At 41.0% G+C, this 20,824-nt stretch overlaps 1 protein-coding gene across 1 annotated transcript in view; it reads left to right on the top strand.

The window, feature by feature from the left end:
• Positions 1-20,824, top strand: part of LRIG3 (leucine rich repeats and immunoglobulin like domains 3) — a 62,318-nt gene that overhangs the window by 1,265 nt on the left and 40,229 nt on the right. The window contains exons 2-3 of the mRNA XM_061639872.1: positions 9,084-9,155; positions 9,502-9,576. Of these exons, the coding sequence (XP_061495856.1) occupies positions 9,084-9,155; positions 9,502-9,576 (147 nt within the window). The remainder of the gene's footprint in view (positions 1-9,083; positions 9,156-9,501; positions 9,577-20,824) is intronic.

The following is a 20,824-nucleotide window of genomic DNA, read 5'->3' on the forward strand; positions in this document are numbered from 1 at the left end:
TGGGCCTCCAGATGTTGTTGGGTTCCAACTCCCATCATCCTTGGCCATTGCCCATGGTCGCTGGGGCTCCTGGAAGTTGAAGTCCCAACAACATCTGGAGAGCCACAGGTTCCCCCATCTCTGGGTTAGGGGAATTATTTTTTCCCCACCTGCACTGCTTTCAAAGGAATATAGGAAGTGCCTTGTACCAAATCAGACCATTGGTTCTGTATTATATGTCCCAGCCTTACCTGGATATGCTGGGGATTGAACATGGGACCTTCATGCTCTACCACTGACCTATGCCCCCTCTCTTTCTCTCTCCCTCTCAGGGCACCATGGACATTTGGGCCTAGTCTCAACCTGTCACATGACCCAGAGACTATTATATTTATATCCCGCCCTTCATCTTGAAGGAGCCCAGATTACCTAGCAAGCAGGTGAGAAATGAGCAGAAGTCCCCTCCACTTGCTGTCTTGCAAGGCAGTATGGTTAGAATCTGCTATGCCTTCCCAGAAAGAGCATTTCTAGCCTCTGCACTGCTCAGAGGGAGAGGGCAAGTGAGCAGAAGACTCAGTGGCTGCCTCTGTTCTCTTGCTTTCCCTTTCCCTCCAGATAGCAGCAGATATTAGGGGAGGGTGATTGAAGGGAGACATGATGTCTCTTGGGCCAGTTACAGCACTTGGGATTTGGGCCAGCAAGGATACTTCCCAGTGGGCCCAATCCTAACTATTAAAAGTACGTAAGAAAGATCTCTAGTGGACTAGAACAAAGGCCTATCCAGTCCACGATCCTGTTCTCCACAGTGGTTAACCAGATGCCTCTGGGAGGCCCTTAAGCATGGCATGAAAGCAGTAGTTCCCTCTCATTGTTGATTCCCAGTGACTGGTATTCAGAGGCATGCTGTCTTTGTTCCTGGGGGTAACACATAGCCGTCATAACTAGTACCTGTTGATTGTTCTCTGTGAAGTTGTCTAATCCCCCTTTTAGGAGAGGGCAGGCAAGTCATGGAGGGGAGGCACCAGGTGCTCGTTGCTCCACTTGGATGGATGTGTGAGTAGCAATAGTGGTGTTGAGCAGCCACCTCCACTCACTTGTCTGCTGGCTCTGGAAGCAGTCCTGCCACTGTGTAGAGGGAAAGGACAAATGAGTGAGCAGTGGTGGGTACCTCTTTCAACTTCAGCCTACTTCGGCTTCTGTTTCTGGTCAGGAGGAGATGGAGATGAGGAAATGTTTCCTCAAAGAGGACAGAAGCCCATCTGCCTGAGGGGGTCTGAAACTCCCAAGGGACCCTCTTGCTGGCTGATGCACTTCCTTGAGGTGCTGGGGTCTTGGCAGCAGTCTGAGAATGTCAGCCTTGGCTGGTGCAACAAAACAACTTGAAACTTTTGAGCATGTGTAAATGTGTATATATGGTTAGTTGTAACTGTATAGGGCAGGTGTAGGGAACCTTTGGCCCTCAAGATGTTACTAAACTACAACACCCATAATCCCTGTCCATTGCCAGGGTTAATGGGAGTTAATGGTTCAGGAACATCTGGAGGGCCAGATTCCACACGTCTGGTGTAAGGAGAAGTGGATTTATTTTCTGCAGCCTAGAATAGGCAGCATATAGAAGTGTGGTGGTGAGTGGTCCCAGGCCTACTGTGGGCACTGTATTTGTACCTGTGTTTGGAGAAATGATGCCATTCTCTTCCCCCTACCATTTTTTTCCAGTGACATGGAAGACACTTTCATTTAGGAATTCACATTATATCATGTACCAGTGGCGTCAAGTGTGATGAGTCTAATATGTAATGAAAATTGCTGCTTACATGTGCACTGAGAAGTAGCCCATCATACTTTTAAGTGCTTTTCACCCTAGTAGGATGCCGCTATATAATTGTATAACATGTGCTTGCTATGTAGGGGTTTAGTAATGTGTGTGAAGTGGCTCAAATTTTCTAGGTCCTTATGAACTGACCAAGATGCTGTGTAGTAACAAGCATATCCACAAACCATTGCCTAGGGATTGTTCGTCATTTGAAGAATGATGCAGAAATACAGCTTGAAATCAGTGCATGTTTCCATAGATAATTAAAAGCAGTACAGATAGTTTTATATTGAAATGGCACTGTGCTGAAAGGCGAGGGGATAAATAAATATCTGGGCGCTGACTCCCTGCTAATTAAATGTATATGAAGTATGTTGTTTTAAGGCAATGGTTGCTGATATCCTATAATCCAACTCAACTTGCTTTGGCTATTTCAAACTTGCATTGTTACGAACAGTGTTGGCTGATACTTGTTTAAGCAAACATTGGGCCCGGTATGGTTCCTGAGTAACATTCCTGCAAGCTGAGGAAAGGTTCAGGAAAGTTGTGGTCTCTTGTGCTTTTGTGCACGTGATGATTTATTGATATACTGAAGTAGTTGTAATGTGACAAGCATCCATTCCTTGTGATGTGAGTTTCAGTTTCCTGTGCTAATTTACTAATTCCACTGGCCATTAAATTAATACATCAACACAAACATGAGAGATGGATGTGATTGAGCTGGCATTTTAATATATAGTCCACAATGACTCTTCCATAAAGACTTGGAAGTTTTCTAAAGTCAGAAAGTAGGTGAAAAACTCTAGGATACTATGATTGATCTTAATCTCTTGTCACTTCAATCACTTCTCAATTGGTTTATTAATTTTCTGTTGCACTACAGAAGCAAGTAGAGATAAGAACTTTAAAGTAAACAGGAAGTGTTTCAATTAGTTGTAGCTAATTCTATTCAATTGCCTCCTCTGGAGGTCATGTTTCCTTACGGAGGAAAAGTGTCTGTTGGATTCATAACACATGGGTTTGCCTCTATGGAAGATTTATAGCACAGCCCTATACATGTCTGTTCAGAAGTAAGCCCCATCGAGTTCAGTGGTGTTTACTGCCAGGTAAGTTGAGTATATGATTGCAGCCATAAATAGCTTCATGAATACCTGAATGTAGATGTAGGCCAAGCTTTTATCTGAGAAGAAATAATTGCCACCATTTATATATATATATTTGCTGATAAAAGTCCTTTCTTACATTTTGGTGAAATTATGACACTTAAAACAAAGGTTTATTAAATATGCTGGCAGTTTCCCTAGAAATCCAGTTAAAGTTGTAAAAGTACAAATGTAGCAAACCAGTGGAAATACAGGAATTCCCAGCTATTTTTGTTTAAAAAAGATAATTAGTAATTAAAACTTATTTTTTTTAAAAAAATAGTTGTCATTTAAGATGGGGTGTTTAGTCAACAGAAATAATAACAAGATATCTCTGTAACAGTTAATTTAGTGGCCACTAATGCAAACAAATCTTTTGTTGTTTTTACTAGCACAGTGGAAGCTTTTCTAATTGGATTTGCCCTGGAGACGTAAATTGTCCATATGTATGTTCACATTCCTTTAAAAGAAGTGTGAAAAATGGGCTCCACTTGTATAAATAAGCACTTGGCCTTTTGTAAGAAATCCTGCTGTGATCACTCATTGGGCAGCTGTGTCACTTGCTTTTAAACTCACAGGGTTACATCTTTGTAGGTGTCACCAGACCATGTGGTCTGGTAGGTTTTGTGCAAATGTTTCTTTTGTTTGAGTTAAATGCCTTTAGAAGTTCCTGTTCATCATCCCCTTAAATAGTGTGCAGGAAGCCATGTGGCATTTTCCTCTTGCCTCCTGTTGTTCTCATACAACATAGCCCACCCCCACTAAGCAGCCGAAGACAGGTAAGAGACAATAACTAAACAAAATAATTTGCTGTTATTAGCATAGATCTCTGTTACTCCAGATAGTTTGTCTGCAAATAATGTTAAGTTGTGAACGTGTTTGCTGAAATATGTATGTGGGAGTTCATGTCATACATAACAAAAAGCACTTGCTTTAAAAATCTCATACCCTTGGCACCTCCTAAATATATTTCTTACTGACTTCAGAGGAACTTGCTGTCAAGAAAGGCTACAATCCTAAACATGTTGGGGAGTAAGACCCATTGGACAAGTGGGATTGCTTCTGAGTGAGCATGCATAGGATTCCACTCTTAGAGTGCTTAGTGTTTCAATCCAAGGCTGCATTCCTTTTCACACTTGGGAGCAAACCCCACTGAGTTTAATATTGTTTACTCCCAAGTGTGCAAGGAATACAGTCTTGGGATGAAATGCACTCTGAGAGTGATCCTGTCCATGCTTACTTGGAATGCTTGCTTGCTTCTGAGGAAACATGTTTAGGATTAGACTAAAGGTAGAGGTGTCCCTGCACTTATAGTGCGAGTCGTTTCCGACTCTTAGGGTGACGTCTTGCGACGTTTACTAGGCAGACCGTATATATGGGGTGGGATTGCCAGTTCCTTCCCCGGCCTTTCTTTACCCCCCAGCATATGCCGGGTACTCATTTTACCGACCACGGACGGATGGAAGGCTGAGTGGACCTCGACCCCTTTTACCGGAGATTCAACTTCCTTCTTCCGTTGGAATCGAACTCTGGCCATGAGCAGAGCTTCGGCTGCGTTACATGTAAAATAATAGGACAACATACTAAGAGTGCATGTCTATTCATAAATAAGCATCATTTAGTTTAATGTGACTTGCTTCCAGCTAAGTGTGTATGGGATTGCAGGCTAACACCAATAATATATTTCTCAGGCTGTTATTCTAAGCAGTGTAAATTTTCCAAGTCAGTAAGTTCAGAATTTAAGGTGTTTTTGTGGAACAAAGGTGGAGATCCTCCAGAAGTTGCTGGACTACAACTCCCATCAGCCCTGACTATTGGCCATGCTGGCTGGGTTCCCAACAGTATTTGGAGGACCACAAGTTCCCCAGCATCTAGAGAGCTACTGAAAAATTCTTACCTGACCAGAAATTTCCCATCAGGTTTAGCCTATTTGCTCTTCCAGCTCAACCAACCCAAACTTGTCATTGGTAAACATCTGAGTGGAAAGTCCTAATTCTTTTTACATTCAGAGTTCTTGATGGATGGGATTTTGGATGCTCTATTGGAACAAATGATGCAGCTAGAAAAACCAAAATTATTTTTTTATATGGCTGTTGCAGGACCATTACTGTATTATCTGTACATGTTGTCTGAGTTGTGGTTACTCTCGTAATTGCAGTTGACATAGCAAAAGACTCTGAGTGATGGAAAATGGCCAATTTTAACACAGTTTTACTATAGAGTTTCACAAGAAATATTCGCATACTTAAAACCAAGACTGTTGAGAACTAGTAAATGTTTGCAATAGTTTATCAACAAATTTCTTTACCGTTTGTTTCTGCTTGCAGGGTAGGAGGCTAGAAAAATACTCAACAGTTTAAGAACTTAGCTTTTCCTCGGTTTAATGTTTAGCAGCCAGGATGGGAGAGGAAGAGAAAATCTGAAGAGTTTCCAGACATCTTTGCTGTTTTTCAGTTCTCTTTGGAATTCTAGATTATTTTACCAGGGTTTGTCTAGGAATGTTAAAGCTGTCACTGAGACGGGGAAATCTAAAGGATGGTTTCAGCTAATGTTTGTATTGCATCTCAGTATTTACATTTTCTAAACCCTCCAGTTCTTACCAGAATTGCCAGAAGAAAAAAAGTTTGGATAGTTTTCACAGCTGTTCTTCAGCATTTTCCAAATTAAAATCTGAACATAGCACTCTGATTTATGAGTCACTTTGGATCTGTGTCTTAAAACAGCTACAGCCTACCTCTTTGTTTTTTAGCTTTCCTTCTTTCTGCTGAATTAGCAGCTCTAAAGGCTCAAATGGGGATTGATTAAGAAACTGGGCTGGATTTACATTTTAAAGATTTGACTTAAGTTTCAGGCATTTCCAAGAGAGACCATAAACATATATTTATAAAATGTCCAAAAAGCTCTTTCTTCACCACTTCACTTTGCTGAGATTAGTTATGTATCTTATTGCTGATAACCCCATCCATCAGAGTGAACAATGCCATGGACAAACACGGTGTTGGAACGTTTTATGTTAGTATAGCTGGCCACTTCTGGAAGTCCTCATCATTCCCCAAACCAAGGATTGTTAAAAGGTGAAACCTTGTGAAACTTGAACCCCCCCAGTTCTTTACATATATATTGATTGTTCCATTTTCTGACTGCAAACACTGATAGCCATTTTCTGACTGCAATTCCTAATTGCCACTGCAGGTCCCTTCTCCTGTAATCTGCCCCTTAAAAACACCTCTCTTTTTAACTAATTGAAGTTTATTGTCATGTCTGTACCCAGGTAAACAGTGGATTGTCTTTAACTACAGTTTAGGAGATAAGCTAACTTCAGATCATGGTTTCTGACCATGGCTTGTTTCACTAACCCATAGTTAAGACTATCCAGATTCATGCCTAACAACAAACCATCATTAGTTGAAAATGGAAGCAAATACTTCTATCTCCTTGCTAAGGCACTGGAGAAGGGAGGAGACAGAAAACACACAAGCTCGAAGCATCATTCTGTCTGTCTGTTGTAACAGTTTCAAAAAAACTGTTGATACCTTCCTCAGTCAGACTCAAATGTATAGACAACATTTTTCAGTTCACAAGTGATGAACTTAAATTCTGCATTTACACTAAAGTAGCAGGTGTTGTTACCATTTAGTAGAGGGTTATTAAAATGTGCTTTACAATTATTTTACACACACTTCGTTCTCATGATTCATCACAGAATGTGCATAGGAGGTCTCTACCTTGAAAGCAAAACTACATGAGAAGTTTCACATGCCAGAGCTTATACCTCGAGAAGGTATGCCTGAGTTTTCCATTTGCGGAATGCATTTTCAAGCAAGCTGTCCTCTGTGTGTCTTCTAAGGTGTCATAATCCCATGAGAAGAGTCTGAAAGCTGCACATTTGAGTTTGCACCTACAACTTGGCATTTTAAAATGTGTCCTAACTTTAAAAGTGAAACTTGCACTCAAAATGCTGGAGTCCAGCCAGCCTTTGCATTTTAAGAGTTTTGTACGTTTGAAATTGTTGCTAGTAAGATTAAACCACTGTAGAGATTTTTCTTTCCATGTGCTGTGGTTTACGGGAAGGGTGAAAAGGGAGGATGCAATTGGGAGTGGAAAATGTGTTTCCATCACTTATGTGATGCCAGCTACTACTTCTAAATTATAAGGAGAGATCTGTTCATAGTATTTTCTGAGTGTAAGAAATTGTATCACCTACTTTTGTTCTCTTAGAAAGACAAATGTGTACATTTTAAAACTTACTGGATCAAGAAAGAAGCTGATTTCAGAAAGGATTATATGTATTTTACCTTTCATCTAATTCCTGGCAGTTTACTTCAAAAGAGTACTCTTCTTCTCCTTTATGATTCTAGAAACTGTAAAATTTGATATAAATGGAAGACCTATTAAAGTACTGGTAATTGCTGTTTGATTTGGGCTGCTGAGAAATGAAGGCATGTTATTAAAATTCTGCATAGAAGTCATAATTTTCTGAATCAGATTTAAGAATACCTTGAGGGCTTTTGAGAGATATTTGCATCTTTTTTATTTTTAAGAAAGCAGCACAGTGCATGGAAAATCTGTGGATATCAGCAGTGTCAGAAAACACAAATTTAGTCTGAAACATAATGCAAGTTGTTATGCTTAAGGTTGTCTTGATGGACTCCAGATGGATGGTGAGCATGAGCTCTGAGTGAAAGTGTCTGGCTCCAGTTTGGTGATCATACACAGCAGTGGTTGTAATTGCAGGATTTTTGTAGATTAAAGTCTCTGCCAGATCTCCCCCCCCAAAAAAAATGTTATAACTCCAGCAGAACAAATCCACTCACGTCTGTTACTGTCTGGTAGGTCCTAAGGCAAACTTGTTTTAAATACATCTTTGTAGGGTATTCCCCTCTTCTTCTTCTTTTATTTTCAGGTAAAAACTGAAGAAAGGCAGGTTGAAGGGGTTTTTTTGCAGTAGAATTTAAAAACTCTTTCTTGTAATAATTGCTGATTCTTGTCTAATACAGGATGAACAGTAATGTATTAGACTTTAACAGTCATGCCTTCATAGCATTTTGGCTATGCATTTGCATAGTTCTTCTAATCCCTGTGAGCAAAGGCTGAATATCATGTTAGGTACAAGGCAAGAGAAAGTCTTTTCTCTGTGTTAAAGTGAGCTTAATTCAGATCACCTTTTCAGTCTTGTTAAACTACTTGGCCTACATCTCTTCAGTTCTATGAAGGATTTCATGTAATGTCTCAATCCATCAAGGGTGATGCACATGAGGAATTAGGCTTATGCTCCTGCAGGAGATACTCGTCTGTGGCAGATAGGGCTGTGTCATTCAACTTTGTATTTCAAATGTCAATGCCTTGAGGCTGGAGTGTTTATTCAGGCCTGTTTTCTACTACTCACATATGGTTTGCATCAATATTTTTATGTGTGAGAATTAATGGTGGTAGGACACGTGAACACAAGAGAAGAGATGCTTCCTTACTACCTAGCTGTCGATAAACCTAGACTTTTCAAATTTGGACTTACCAGGTGAAAGCTATAAATTGAGCAACAGTTTTATTCTGGGTTTGCCAGATGTCACTAGACTACAACAACAATTTTAGCCCCCTAGAGTTCTGTGATGAGGAAAAGAGGTTTGGATCATAGGCTGTGTAGGAGATGTAGAACTGTTATCTTGTTCTACTGACAGTTAATTGAACCAACTCAAGCTGATGCAAACGTATATTCCTGTCTCCGTTCAACTTCCTACAGTTAGCCAACATGGCCAATGATCATGGATGATGGGACTTGTAATCCAACAACATTGGGAAGGTCATAGATTCCTCACCCCTGGATGAGATGATGCATAATAAAAAAGGGACTGGTCAGGGATGATGGGAGTTAAAGTTCAATATTAAAAGGGCCACGGGTTCTTCATCCCTGCATTCTTCTTCTTCTGCTACTAATGCAACTACTACTACTACTACTACTACTACTACTACTACTACTACTACTACTTATAATAATAATAATAAATTACAGCAGCGGAGAACACAACAGAATCAATGTGTATTTGATGTATTGCATTTAAGTATTTGATCCAGTTTCCTACTGCGAACCTATTGTTTTCTTTGAAATGTACCTCATATCAGTAAAAGTTGGCATCTTTTTTTCATCCTTGTAGAGATCTGAGCCACAATAGATTGTCTTCAGTCAAGCCTAGTTCTTTGAGTCACCTTTGTAAACTACGAGAAATGTAAGTGGTTGCGTTGAATGCATGTTCTTCTCTTTGACTATAATATGCATATTGTAAGATCTCTTCCTTTAAATTTTATTTTGAGGTGTGGTATTCATAGCGATGTGTGGGCACAAAATCCCATAAAGTGAAATGAGGCTATCACCGTAATTTTTCTTAAAGGGCCTCGCTTAGGAATTCAGTGTGCATCCATGCAGGTTAGCATTGCTTTAGGCTCCCCACTTCCTTCTTTTGGAAGGTTTTATAAGTTATTGTGATGGGTTAAAATGACCAAGGAAAAATCGGAAGATGCCAGTTGGCACTTGTTTCTGTGTCTGCTGATTGTTTTCTTTTATGTTGTTGGCAGAAAACTGAACAGTAATGAATTGGAAACCATACCAAATCTCGGGCCTGTTTCAGCAAACATCACTCTCCTGTCTTTGTAAGTTGACTTCATGTTTTTATGTGTATATAAAAACAGTCGCCACGTTAACATACAATGTTAAACCATGGTTCAGCGCTGCATGCGCTGGCTTGAACATACCCAACTGAATGAGAACACACGCTCCCCTCTCCTTTTTGGGTATCCAGGAGAAGAACTTCAGTAGAGCTTAGTTTACCTTTTCAGGATTCACAGAAGGTGAAACTAAATACCACAGAAGTCCTTCTCTGGCCATGTGGGAGGAGAGGGGAGGGTTGAGTGTGTGAGCTGGAGACTTTACTTGGACTCATTCTAACGTGTGCATGTAGAACTAAGCTATGGTTTAGTGTTGTGTGCAAACCAGCCCTATATCTGCATATTCCATGACTTTCCAAATACTAACTTGGAGGTATCTTCATAAATGAAGGAAATTTGGAGTTTAAAATAGTGATATTAAATTATGGTTAATATGGAGCCAACCTGGAACATGGTGGCCTCTGCTGGTATTTCTTCTATGTGCATTGATATTTGTGTAGAATGTATATGTAGCACAGACTGTTACAGTTCAGAATCTTACAATCTCATGTTTCTCTCTTTTAAGGTACAACAGCAATAATAAGCCCTCATAGTTTTAGAGATATGTTTGAAAGTGTGTGTTTGCAGTGATTAATATAAAGGGTTAAGTGTATGTATGTACTGCCTTCAAGTCGATTCCAACTTATGGCGACCCTATGAATAGGGTTTTCATGAGGCTGAGAGGCAGTGACTGGCCCAAAGTCACCCAGTGCGCTTCATGGCTGTGTGGGGATTCGAACCCTGGTCTCCCAGGTCGTAGTCGAGCACCTTAACCACTACACCACACTGGCTCTCCAAGGGTTAAAACAATATGGAAAACATGAGTTCTGGAAGTGGAAGGCTGTGGCCCAGTGGTAGAGCATGTGCTTTGGCCACAAAAGGCCCCTGTGCAATCCCTAGCATCTCCAGGTAGGGATTGGGAAAGACTCATGTCTGAAATCCTCTGCTAGTCAGTGTGGACAGTATTGATTTAGATGGGTCAATATTGTGACCCAGTATAAGGTAGATTCCTATGGTCCTTGCCTGAAGTCAATTGCTGGCCTTCATTAAGTGGCTGCTTGCAAAAATAAGTCATAGATACTATAGGAAAACAGGCAGGCTACACTCTAACAGATCATATGGAGCTGCATGCATGAAGTACTTTTAAATAAATTTAAAATCCCACCAATTGAATTGAGAGACTGAATCTAGGTCCTCTTTAGTGCGACTTTGCCTTTTTGTAATGATCTACCTTCTTGTTAATAAAATTCAGATTTTTATATTTCGCTAATAACAGTAACGTTTGGTAGCTTTCCAACTCCCACCTTTTGCTCTAGCGGTATGCGACATGGAAAATTCTTAATTACTTCTCAGTCTATTACGAGTTTTCTAACCCTTAGTAACCAAAAATGTTGTTCTCTGCATTATTTGGCAATACAATTTCAATCATTTAATTGCGTACTATGTAGTTGTCTCTTCTCATCAGTGAAAATCAGCAGGAAGTACAAGTTGTATGGTGTTTATTGGTAGAGAACCCTAAAGGGTTAAAAATGGTAAATTTTGGGAAGCTGTTCAGTTAAAGAAACTGATCAGTATTCAATTGCTTACATCTGGTGACTTATTATCCTGCTGTTTTTACTCTGTGCCTAGGTCAGTGAAGTCAGCTGGTGCAGCCGCTGTGTCTGCTCTGCTCTTATTTGAGTAAGAGCTAAATGACATTTGATATTGGTGTGGCTTTCCTACAGATTAAGCTGGGTGGAGGAGAGAATTAAAAAGGAAAAGCAGATGGTTTATGGCAAAAAAGAAGAGGCGGAGGACTGGTCCATAACATGAACAACAACCCAATAGAATTTTGCAGATGAAATCTCAAATGTAGATGTAAAAGTTCATTATCAGAGAACAAGTTGCCTTTACCACACAGCTACTGTGTACTGTTATTTCCCATTCCATCCACACAATGTGTAGCACTTCTCCGTCTGGTGATGTTCCATGTGATATGACTGGATCTTAGCTAGGGTGGCCAGATTTTTTTTGTGGGGGGGGGGGAGACAGGTCTTATGCACAGAGCTGTGTAGAGGAGATTTCATCAGGTGTACCACACATGACAAGCTACACCAGCTGAAACCCTTTCTTTTCACACATCTATTAACAGTACAAGACCCTGTCATCTGGCCGCTCTAAGAGCATAGAGAAGACCTTATGCATAAGCTGGTTCAAGTGACGTCTTGTATGCTAAAGATGGTATGTTGACCAGAGGTAGCCAAAATGGTGCCCTCTAGAAGTTGTCCGACTGTGATTCCAGTCATCCCTGACCACTGGCCATGCTGGCTGGGACTGATGGGAGTTGTAGTGCAAATCATCTGGTGGTACTATGTTAGCTACCCCTTGTCTAGGAAATCACGAAGATGAGTCTCCACATCTTATGAAATAATCCTCCACAAATCAGTTTCCGATAAATTAACCCACATTAACCAAACCACAGTGTGCCACCAGTACAGAATAAGAGTTACTGGGGAAGAAGCTTTACATAAGGCATCGGGGGGCTTCCCTGTTTTTCTTTAGGAAATACTTTGTGTACTTTCTACCCATGGAAGTTGCCCCATTAGGGCAAATGGGGCAGTGTCCTACCAATCTCAGTCTGCCCTCAGCCAGTCCCCACATATCTGCCTTCATACTTACAACCCATCCAGTAGGTAACACTGCCTGTTGGCTTTCTCCACCTTAGTCTCAGTGCTGCCCTTGTAAAACTCAGTAGGGAGGAACATGGGGACAAAACTAGAATTAGTTGGCCCTGCCTGTCATTGGCCCCGGCCTCACCTACTGTTGGTCTCCCTGCTTTCTGCTCTACCAGTCCCAGTGGGCAACAGCAACTACTGCTTTCTACAATGGCCTCTACATTCCCAAGGAAATGTAACTATAGCTCAGGAAAACCTAAAGTTACTCCTCTGCAACTGTAAAAAAGCTTCTTAAAATAAGCCTTACAATCTTGAATTTATGAGTTTGTTAGTTTTTTCAGACCAAATATAAAACCTTTATTAGATTTTGGTTGTGTGCTTTTTAAAAAACCTCTTTTAACATATCTCCTGAAAAGATTGCATTGTTAAGCAGCACAGTTGGGCTGCTTGAGAGGTGTCTTGTTACCATTGTAGCTTGAAACTCAAAGGGGCCTCAGAAAGCTTCTGATTATGCTCTGCAGAACTCCACTGAGGTTACAAGTGTATACCATGCACCTTCTGACCTCTGCGGAGAATGACTGGAATTAGAAATAGTAGCAATTTATTATGGCTACTTTGACGTGAAAGCCATCTTTAGGTCAGCACAGCATGGGCCAAACTTTGGGATGAACAAAATAAAGGCACAGCACAGGGATCTGGTGGAGTCGAGTGTGTAATTGGTGATGTTCACTCTCCATTCTTCAAGTCAGCCCCCTCCAGGCAAACACAGAATCAACCTTGTGGGCTGCCATGATCAGCTGATCTCTTACAGCTCACAGTTTGTGAATGTGCAAGAATGGCTGAGGCTGTAAAGCTATTTTCATTGCTTTAAATGTTTTTAATTACTTATTTTAAACTTTTTTATTGATTTTTTTTGGTAAACTGCTTAGAGGTCTTTACATTCAAGCAGTATATAAATTTAGTTAAACGATCCTATACCCATTTATCTGGGAATAAGAACTGTTGAACTCAGTGTTACTTACTTCTGAGTAAATATGCATAGCATTGTGCTGTGAAAGTCCTGTAACTATAGAATTTACATTTTCAGTAAATTGTGTCATTTTGGTATCTAATGAGTTGTGACTTAATTTTTACGGCCATTCTCTTTGTAAGATATGTATTATGAATTAATATGACAGCATTATGGCAATGTTTCACCCCTTTAAAGGCTAGCTTCACTTGAAAGCAGGTTTCTAGTGAACTAAGAAAAGCTGTCTCTCTCTCTTTGTTAGTGCTAGCCCTTTCTCTGTGGGGATTGGTTCTGTTTTTAAGTCAGTCCAGATGATTTGTGTGTGTGCGCACATGCACAAATAACACAGAGATCATATTTTTACACTCCTTGTGTTATTTAAAGTCTTCTTGAGGAATACTGCAAATGAGTTATGGATACCTTCCAAATCTTCACTCAGTTTTTTAAAAACTCCAGTGTCCTCTTTTGAATCAAAGAAGAGTAGCTCTTATATAAGTTTGAGGCTTTAAGTTTTTATCTTATGTGCTCCGGATGTAAATTAGCAAATAGTAGTTGATAGGATAGCTAGAAATCTCAGGCATAGCTGGCTTCTTCCAAATCTAGGAATTCATAAGTGATTTAACCTGTGGAGATAAATATCAGTTTCAACATGTTCTTTACTATTTCTGGGCTCTGTCTGTGTTTCCCATTTCCTAAATGACATGGATGAGGCTATAGAGTGGATGCCTATCAAATCTGCATAGAACACAAAGCTGGGAGGGATAGCTAACGTCATAGAAGTCAAAATAAAGATTCAAAATGATCTTGACATGCTTGAACACTGGGCTGAAACCAACACAGCATAGTTCAACAAAGATGAATGTAGTCCTACATTCAGATACAAGAAAAATTCAAGGCACACGTTTAGGATGAGGGAGACCAAGCTTGGCAGAAGCACATGGAAAAGGTTCTGGGTATTTTGCAGCACAATCCTAAGCATGTCTGTTCAAAAGTAAGTCCTATAATTCACATTGGGGCTTACTTTTAGGTAAGTCAGGTTTATTTATTTATTTATTGTATTTATATACCGCCCCATAGCTGAAGCTCTCTGGGCAGTTTACAATAACTAAAAACATTAAAAACAAATATACAAATTTAAAAACACATCTTTTAAAAACAATTTAAAACATATGCTAAAATGCCTGGGAGAAGAGGAAAGTCTTGACCTGGCGCCGAAAAGATAACAGTGTGGGCGCCAGGCGCACCTCATCAGCAGAATCAGGTTAGGATTTCAGCCTTGGTGGATCACAAGCTGAGGATAAACCAGCAGTGCATTGTGGCTGCTAAAAAAGCCAACACCTTCTGTGTTAACAGAAGCATAACATCAAGGTTACAGGAAATGTCCTGTTCTGTTCTGGATGCTACATAAACTGGAGTGTGTGCAGAGGTGGTTGACTATGATGGTGTGGGCTCTGGAAACAAGAGTCCTATGAGGAAAAAGCTGGGTATGTTTAGATCACAGGTTGCCAACCTTTTTGGACCAGGGGGCACATTTCAAATTTTGAGACAGTGCTGACAGCACCTCGTGTTTACCATGGTTTATTGTGTCCTGTTGGTCCTGATTGTGGAGTTACAGCTGTTAAAGGCACAAGAACCCTGTTTTCCCCAAAGCCAATTGTAAACCAAGACCTAGATTGCCATCCTATACCCACTTGCCTGGGAGTAAACCCCATTAAACGCACAAAAAAGACTTTTGAAGTAGACATGTATACCAATGTGCATAGGTTAACTGTACAGTGAATCTCTTAAAAGGGTACCTGCACATTTAGCTTCATAACGTTCTTTCTAGGAGGGCTAGATACTTTTTAAAAAAATGGAAACTCAGAGTCTGGGACCCCTGCCTGGGGGTTGCTAATGAAGGCATTCAAGGGTGCCGGGTTGGCAACCCTTGGTTTACTTTAAGGGAGACACGACAGCTGTCCTCAAACAGCTGAAGATGGACTAGATTTGTTCTTTGTTGCTCAGGACAGAAGAACTAGAACCAGTGGGTGGAAATGCCAGGGAATCAGATTTTTGGCTAAACATTAAGAGAAGATTCTTAAGGTAAGAACTTCTGGATTGCTCCAACACCAATTCACAAGGGATCTCCATGGGGAAAAATATCCCTAGCTTCCAGTTCCTAGAGCTTGTTCACCTCTGATTTGTGTAGTTAATCATTGCAGGAATTTTGTATCTTGAATATACTCTTATAGGGAACTTGTTGGGGGAATGCTGGTCAAGTCTAAATCCTGCCATGAAAATTGAATGTTACTATCAAAGCCGTACAACCTCATCTTCTATTTGACAGGCCCTTAGTCAGACAGACCCCATGGGAGATCTTAGGGCAATAATATTGTGTTACCCTGGTTTGCTTAAAATTCCCCCCTGAAAGATTTTAGTTCAGCATAGCCATGTTGATTTTTATGCATTCCTATTGACATATGATCATTTAAATTCTTATTTTCATCATCCTTATTGAAAACTGTTTTGGAAGAAATTAACACCTAGGTGCTATAATGGAATGAGTACAGTTTTTCTACTGTTGGGGGTTCTGAATTTAAACTACTATGAATGTTTGCGCTGTCAGTATCCATATTCTGTATCCCTAAACACAGATATTTGAGATATTTGCATTTCTGAAATATTTGAAGGACCACACATAGTGAACACAGGGTCCTCTTAAAGCATGTGTTAGTAGCATATTGTACAATATTTCAGTCTTTGAGACTTCAGTGACGAGAGTTTTGGATGAATTACCTGTACTGAAAGCATCTTTTTACCGGATCACCTCAGTTTTCCCCCAAAAAACCTTTCATGGAAGAGAATAGCACAGCCACCTTCTTCCACAGTTAACTTTCTGTTATAGGCCACTGTCTTGGGATTTATTTATTTTTATAATTTACATCTCTGCTTTGCCCTCAGACCTCAAGGTGGGTTGCAACTATAAATACATTAAATGATAAACATCAAAACCAAATACAGTATTGGCAGTACAGTTAAGTAGAAACAGTATTATTTTTCTGAGATCTAGGCATCCCTCTACATTAGAAGCCTTAGTGGAAAAATGGGACTTAAGCAAGTGCCTAATGCTGAACAATGTTGGTGAGAATTGAAACCCTGGGGAGAGTGCATTCCACAAATGGGATGATATTGCTAAGAAGGCCCTTCAACAGTTCATGGATGCCCCCACCCCCGGATTTTCCTTAAGGCTGGGACTACCAGCAGACCTTCTGTAGCAGATCTCAAGTCATGGGCAGGTTGATATGGAGCGAGGCATATCTCAATGGGTCTCAAGTCATTTAGGACTTTATATGTTAAGACCAAAACCTTTAGTTGGGGTTGGTAGTTAATTGGCTGCTGGTGCAGCTCTCTGAAGACTGGTGTTACATGGTCCCTAAGTGCCAGACACAGGCGGCAACATTTTGCACTATCTGCAGCTTCCAAACTATCTTTAAGGACAGTCCCATATAGAATGCATTGTAATAGTCAAGAGCAACATCTATGTCCAATCTTGACTTTCCCATAATTTATCATAAGGATGATGAATACCCACAATATTTTCCCAATTCAGGATCTGTTCCAGAGAAGAGGAGGCTTTCAATAAGTTGTTTCATTCATTCAGAGATAAGAGTCTCCTAAAGAAGACCATGTAAGCAGCCAGTGCATATGGATTTTTTGGGTGCTGCCTGGAATTACAGACTAGGATGTTTTTCCTCCATAATATTTAGCCTGGACAACATTTTAAACTCAGTGTTGTCCTATTCGCAGTGCATATATTAAGAATTGTCCTTAATTTTTGCTATGTACTATTAACATTCTTCCTACATAAGTTCCCTTTCTGAGGCAATGTTGCCTTGAGCAGAATGTCTAGCTCAATAGTAAACATGCTCAAGAGCAGAATTTGCCACGGTGGGATTCTCAGCTTGCAGAGATGCAAAGCACTGGTCGGCTGGCACTATGGTGTAACCATTTTCTAATTTTAAGCTGTGCACGTCTTCAATTCATAATAGCTGTTTGCCCAGAATTCCTAATTCTGCAGTAATTGCTCCTAATCTTAGCCTGAACTGTGCCAGTTAGCACCTTCCACCTCCTCAAAAAATCCTGATTGAACCAGATGAATGCTGCCCCATTTGATGCCTGTGTGTGACCTTTCATGTGTTGCGTTGGCAGTTGGCAGGGAAGCAGATTTGCTGCTACCACCCTGATCGAAGCTTCACCACCCAGACCTGCACGGCTTATATCAACCCAGTCTGAGTAGTGGCCTTTTGAATTGGGAGGAGGGTAAATATGGGCTGGGAGTTAAAGTGAGTGGGATTTTAAAACTACTGCTCGAAATGGGTGTAGCGTTGGGCTGTCTGCCATCGTTGTGTCAGATTTTCCCTTTCTGAGAGCACGTTTAGCTTATTTTGGAAGGGTGACTGGCTTCTTTTTCTCTCCATATCTGGCAGCCTCTCTTTCTGCCTTTCTCTACTACTAATCCCTGGATGAGTTGGAGCAAGACTGGAGTGCAGCCAGTGCCCTTGCAGCTTGACACTGTAAAAAGCTGATATTACTAGAGCATTTTATGCTCTGGGGTCTGATAAGAAAAGTCCAAAGTCTGCAGCAAGGTAACCCAAACAGTGCACAGAGAAAAGCTGGATTCTGTGGCCTGCTTCAATTATGAAAATTAGGCTAATTGGCATATGCTTCTGCCAGTCATAATTCTGCTTTTGCCAGCCATAAATAAGTGTTGGTCATTTAAGCCTGGCCCTACTGTTGCCACTTGTATTCCGCTTTCTGTAGCAGATTATAAACACTTCCTTTTTAAACAGGCACTTGCCTCTTCTTCCATATGTGTGTGTGTGGGGGGGGTGTTATGTGCGTGTCCTTTTCAGTCTGAGGAAGTAGCTATTACTCCTTCTTAAACATGAAACCATAATAAAGCCATAAATCTTGGACTACAAATCTAAACAAGGGAAAGGAGCAGTGGACACTAAACACCATAAAACAATAGAAGGTGGCAGCATTAAAAAAAATATGCACACACTTGAAGGGCCTGGGCAAAACTTAAGAAAAGGCAAAAGAAAACATATGCAGACTAAATACCAGGGGAAAGCAGCCCTGTAGCCAGGGTGGGACAAATGGATAAACAGACTCCCAGAGCTGTGCTTTGCCCCCCCCCCCAGGAGTTTTTTTGAAAAATTGTTTTTTTTAATTTGTGACATGGCAGACAATGACAGTCTCTACTTAAAGAATGACAGCTTGTTTTAAGAATAGGAGCAATTTAAGACTAGAACCCGCTTGAAAATGCAGTGAATAAGGCAAGGCGAAGGCAGAACGAAAGCTGCATCTGGAAGAGCCCACAAAGGTCTTCTCACTCAAGACTTTATCTGATTAGGGATGGATTTTTCATGATCACAATCGCCCTATTAGTTAAGTGATCTGGGGGGGGGGATGGAAGCCTGTATAGTACCATGACCCTTGAAGAATTTTGTATTATGGGCAGTGTTGGACACCACCCCATAGACTTTGCTGTTTTTTAAACTTCAGTTGGGTTCTCTACCCAACCAGCAATAAAGAAGCATGTTTGCCTGCCTGAAGTAAAAAGTAAGAGTTTGTTTATTTTTCAGTTATTGTGAGAAGTAGAGCAGGATTGGGTGCTTATTACTAAAGGGTGAAATAAAGAGATAACTTTTAGTGAGTTGAAAAAAATCTTCCCTAAGTTATCCTTTATTCTTTTAAGTGCTCACTATGCTCACAATCATAGTGACTTTTTAAATTCTTTTTCTTGAGTACTTGATGACAAAGGATAAAAACAGCCCTAGAGGAATAGAAGCACTGGTGTGTACACTATAGTTAGCAGGCCTGCTGGACACCTAGGCTGTAACTCAGGCATAATTTCTGATGTTTCCAATATGTGCAGCTCAGCATAAAATCTTTATGAAAAAAGAAAGGTTCCTTGCATGCTTATCAAACATTTTTATAAGTTTACAAAAGGAAGTCTATTATGCAGTAAATATTTTAGAAAGTTAGGACTAAATCTTACTGACTTCAACAAGAAAGTTATGCGTATTGTCCTGTGCACCAGTCTTCCTAAATGCTCAACTATGGCTGCATTGTAATGTGCTCTTACTGTTTCTAAATCTGTTGTTGATTTCTTTTGTATTGATGTTGCTGTAACAAAAGAATAACTGGGTTTTTTTAGAAAACAAACTATGCTAGTTTTTAATTTCTTTGTTACAGAATAAACTATTTTGTTTTATTTTACAACTTTTGATATCTCCTTGTTCACTGTATCTTTTATATCCTTTTTTTCTTGTGAAACAAAAAATATTCATTTCATTCCCAGTGGTCATACTAAATTTTACATAGCCCTTTATGTAAGTTAACACACTCTTTGGATGGAGGAGAAGTGAGGGGGAAGGTCACTGCCTTTGCCTTTCCCTGGGTTGGCCCTCACACCCTCTCTACCAGAGAGTGTGGGGGTGATTTGGCTGGCACTATGTGCCTCCCCCCCCAAAAAAAAGGTCCACCTGGAAATGTGGGTGCCCCACTTAACAAGGAAGGCTGGTTGAGAGGCCTTGGAAGCACAGTGTATAAATGGAGAGCTATTACTCCAACCACTGATTGCCAGCCACCTAACTCTAATGGCAGAAGCACCCCAAAAGGGTTGCCATTGCAGATCTTAATGGGTAGGAAGGATCTCATCTCGGGACAGTGTCCAAAGGCGGCCATGTTGGGCCCTGGCCTAGAGGGACTTCTGAAAGGCCCCTCCTCAGGGTATGGGGGTAGTGCTGTCCTTCCATGATCCTCGGCAGGGTCGACTCTCGACCCTGCTGCAGATCGCAGAGACAGAGCTCTCAGCCATCCCCCTACAGACTGTGCGGGCCTGCAGGGCCCGCCCACCCTACCTACCTCTCCTCCCTTTTTGTGAATGTCCTGTGTGCTATGCGTGCAGCTGCCATCCACCAAGATGGCAGCAGAGGCTTCTCTAAGAGGTTGATGCCCCTAGTGCCATCTTGGTTGATGGTAGGCATGTGCGCGCACACAGCATAGCTCACATGCATGCCATCAACAGAGATCAGCCACTTAGAGAAGTCTCCGCCGCCATCTTGGTTGATGGCAGCGACCTGTGCGCTCCGCACGCAGGGCATTCACAGAAAGAGAGAAGAGGTAGGTGGAGCAGTCCCACATGGTCTTTGGGGGGGCTGGGAGCAGGGTGTATGGGGCAGGCTGGCTCCCAAGCAAGACGTTGGCAAGTGCTCTCACACACAGTTGATTTATAAGTGTGATAGTTGCTCCTTTAGCTTCAGAATGTTCCTTCCTTTCCTTTGTGTGTTGGCCTGGAGAGCTGTATTATCCTCAGCCTGCTCTGGCTCCTTGAAGATGGGCAAAGGACCACAGTAGTGGTGTAGGGATTCTTTCTCTGCCATAATAGCAATGACACTCACATGGCTTCTTTTAATCTGAGGTCCACTTCCTTCATTTTGTTAAAGATTTAGCTGCATGACCACAGTAATCTCCTCTGCAACTG

The sequence above is a fragment of the Rhineura floridana genome, chromosome 8 (genome assembly GCF_030035675.1).
Source record: "Rhineura floridana isolate rRhiFlo1 chromosome 8, rRhiFlo1.hap2, whole genome shotgun sequence".
Taxonomy (NCBI): Eukaryota; Metazoa; Chordata; class Lepidosauria; order Squamata; family Rhineuridae; genus Rhineura; species Rhineura floridana.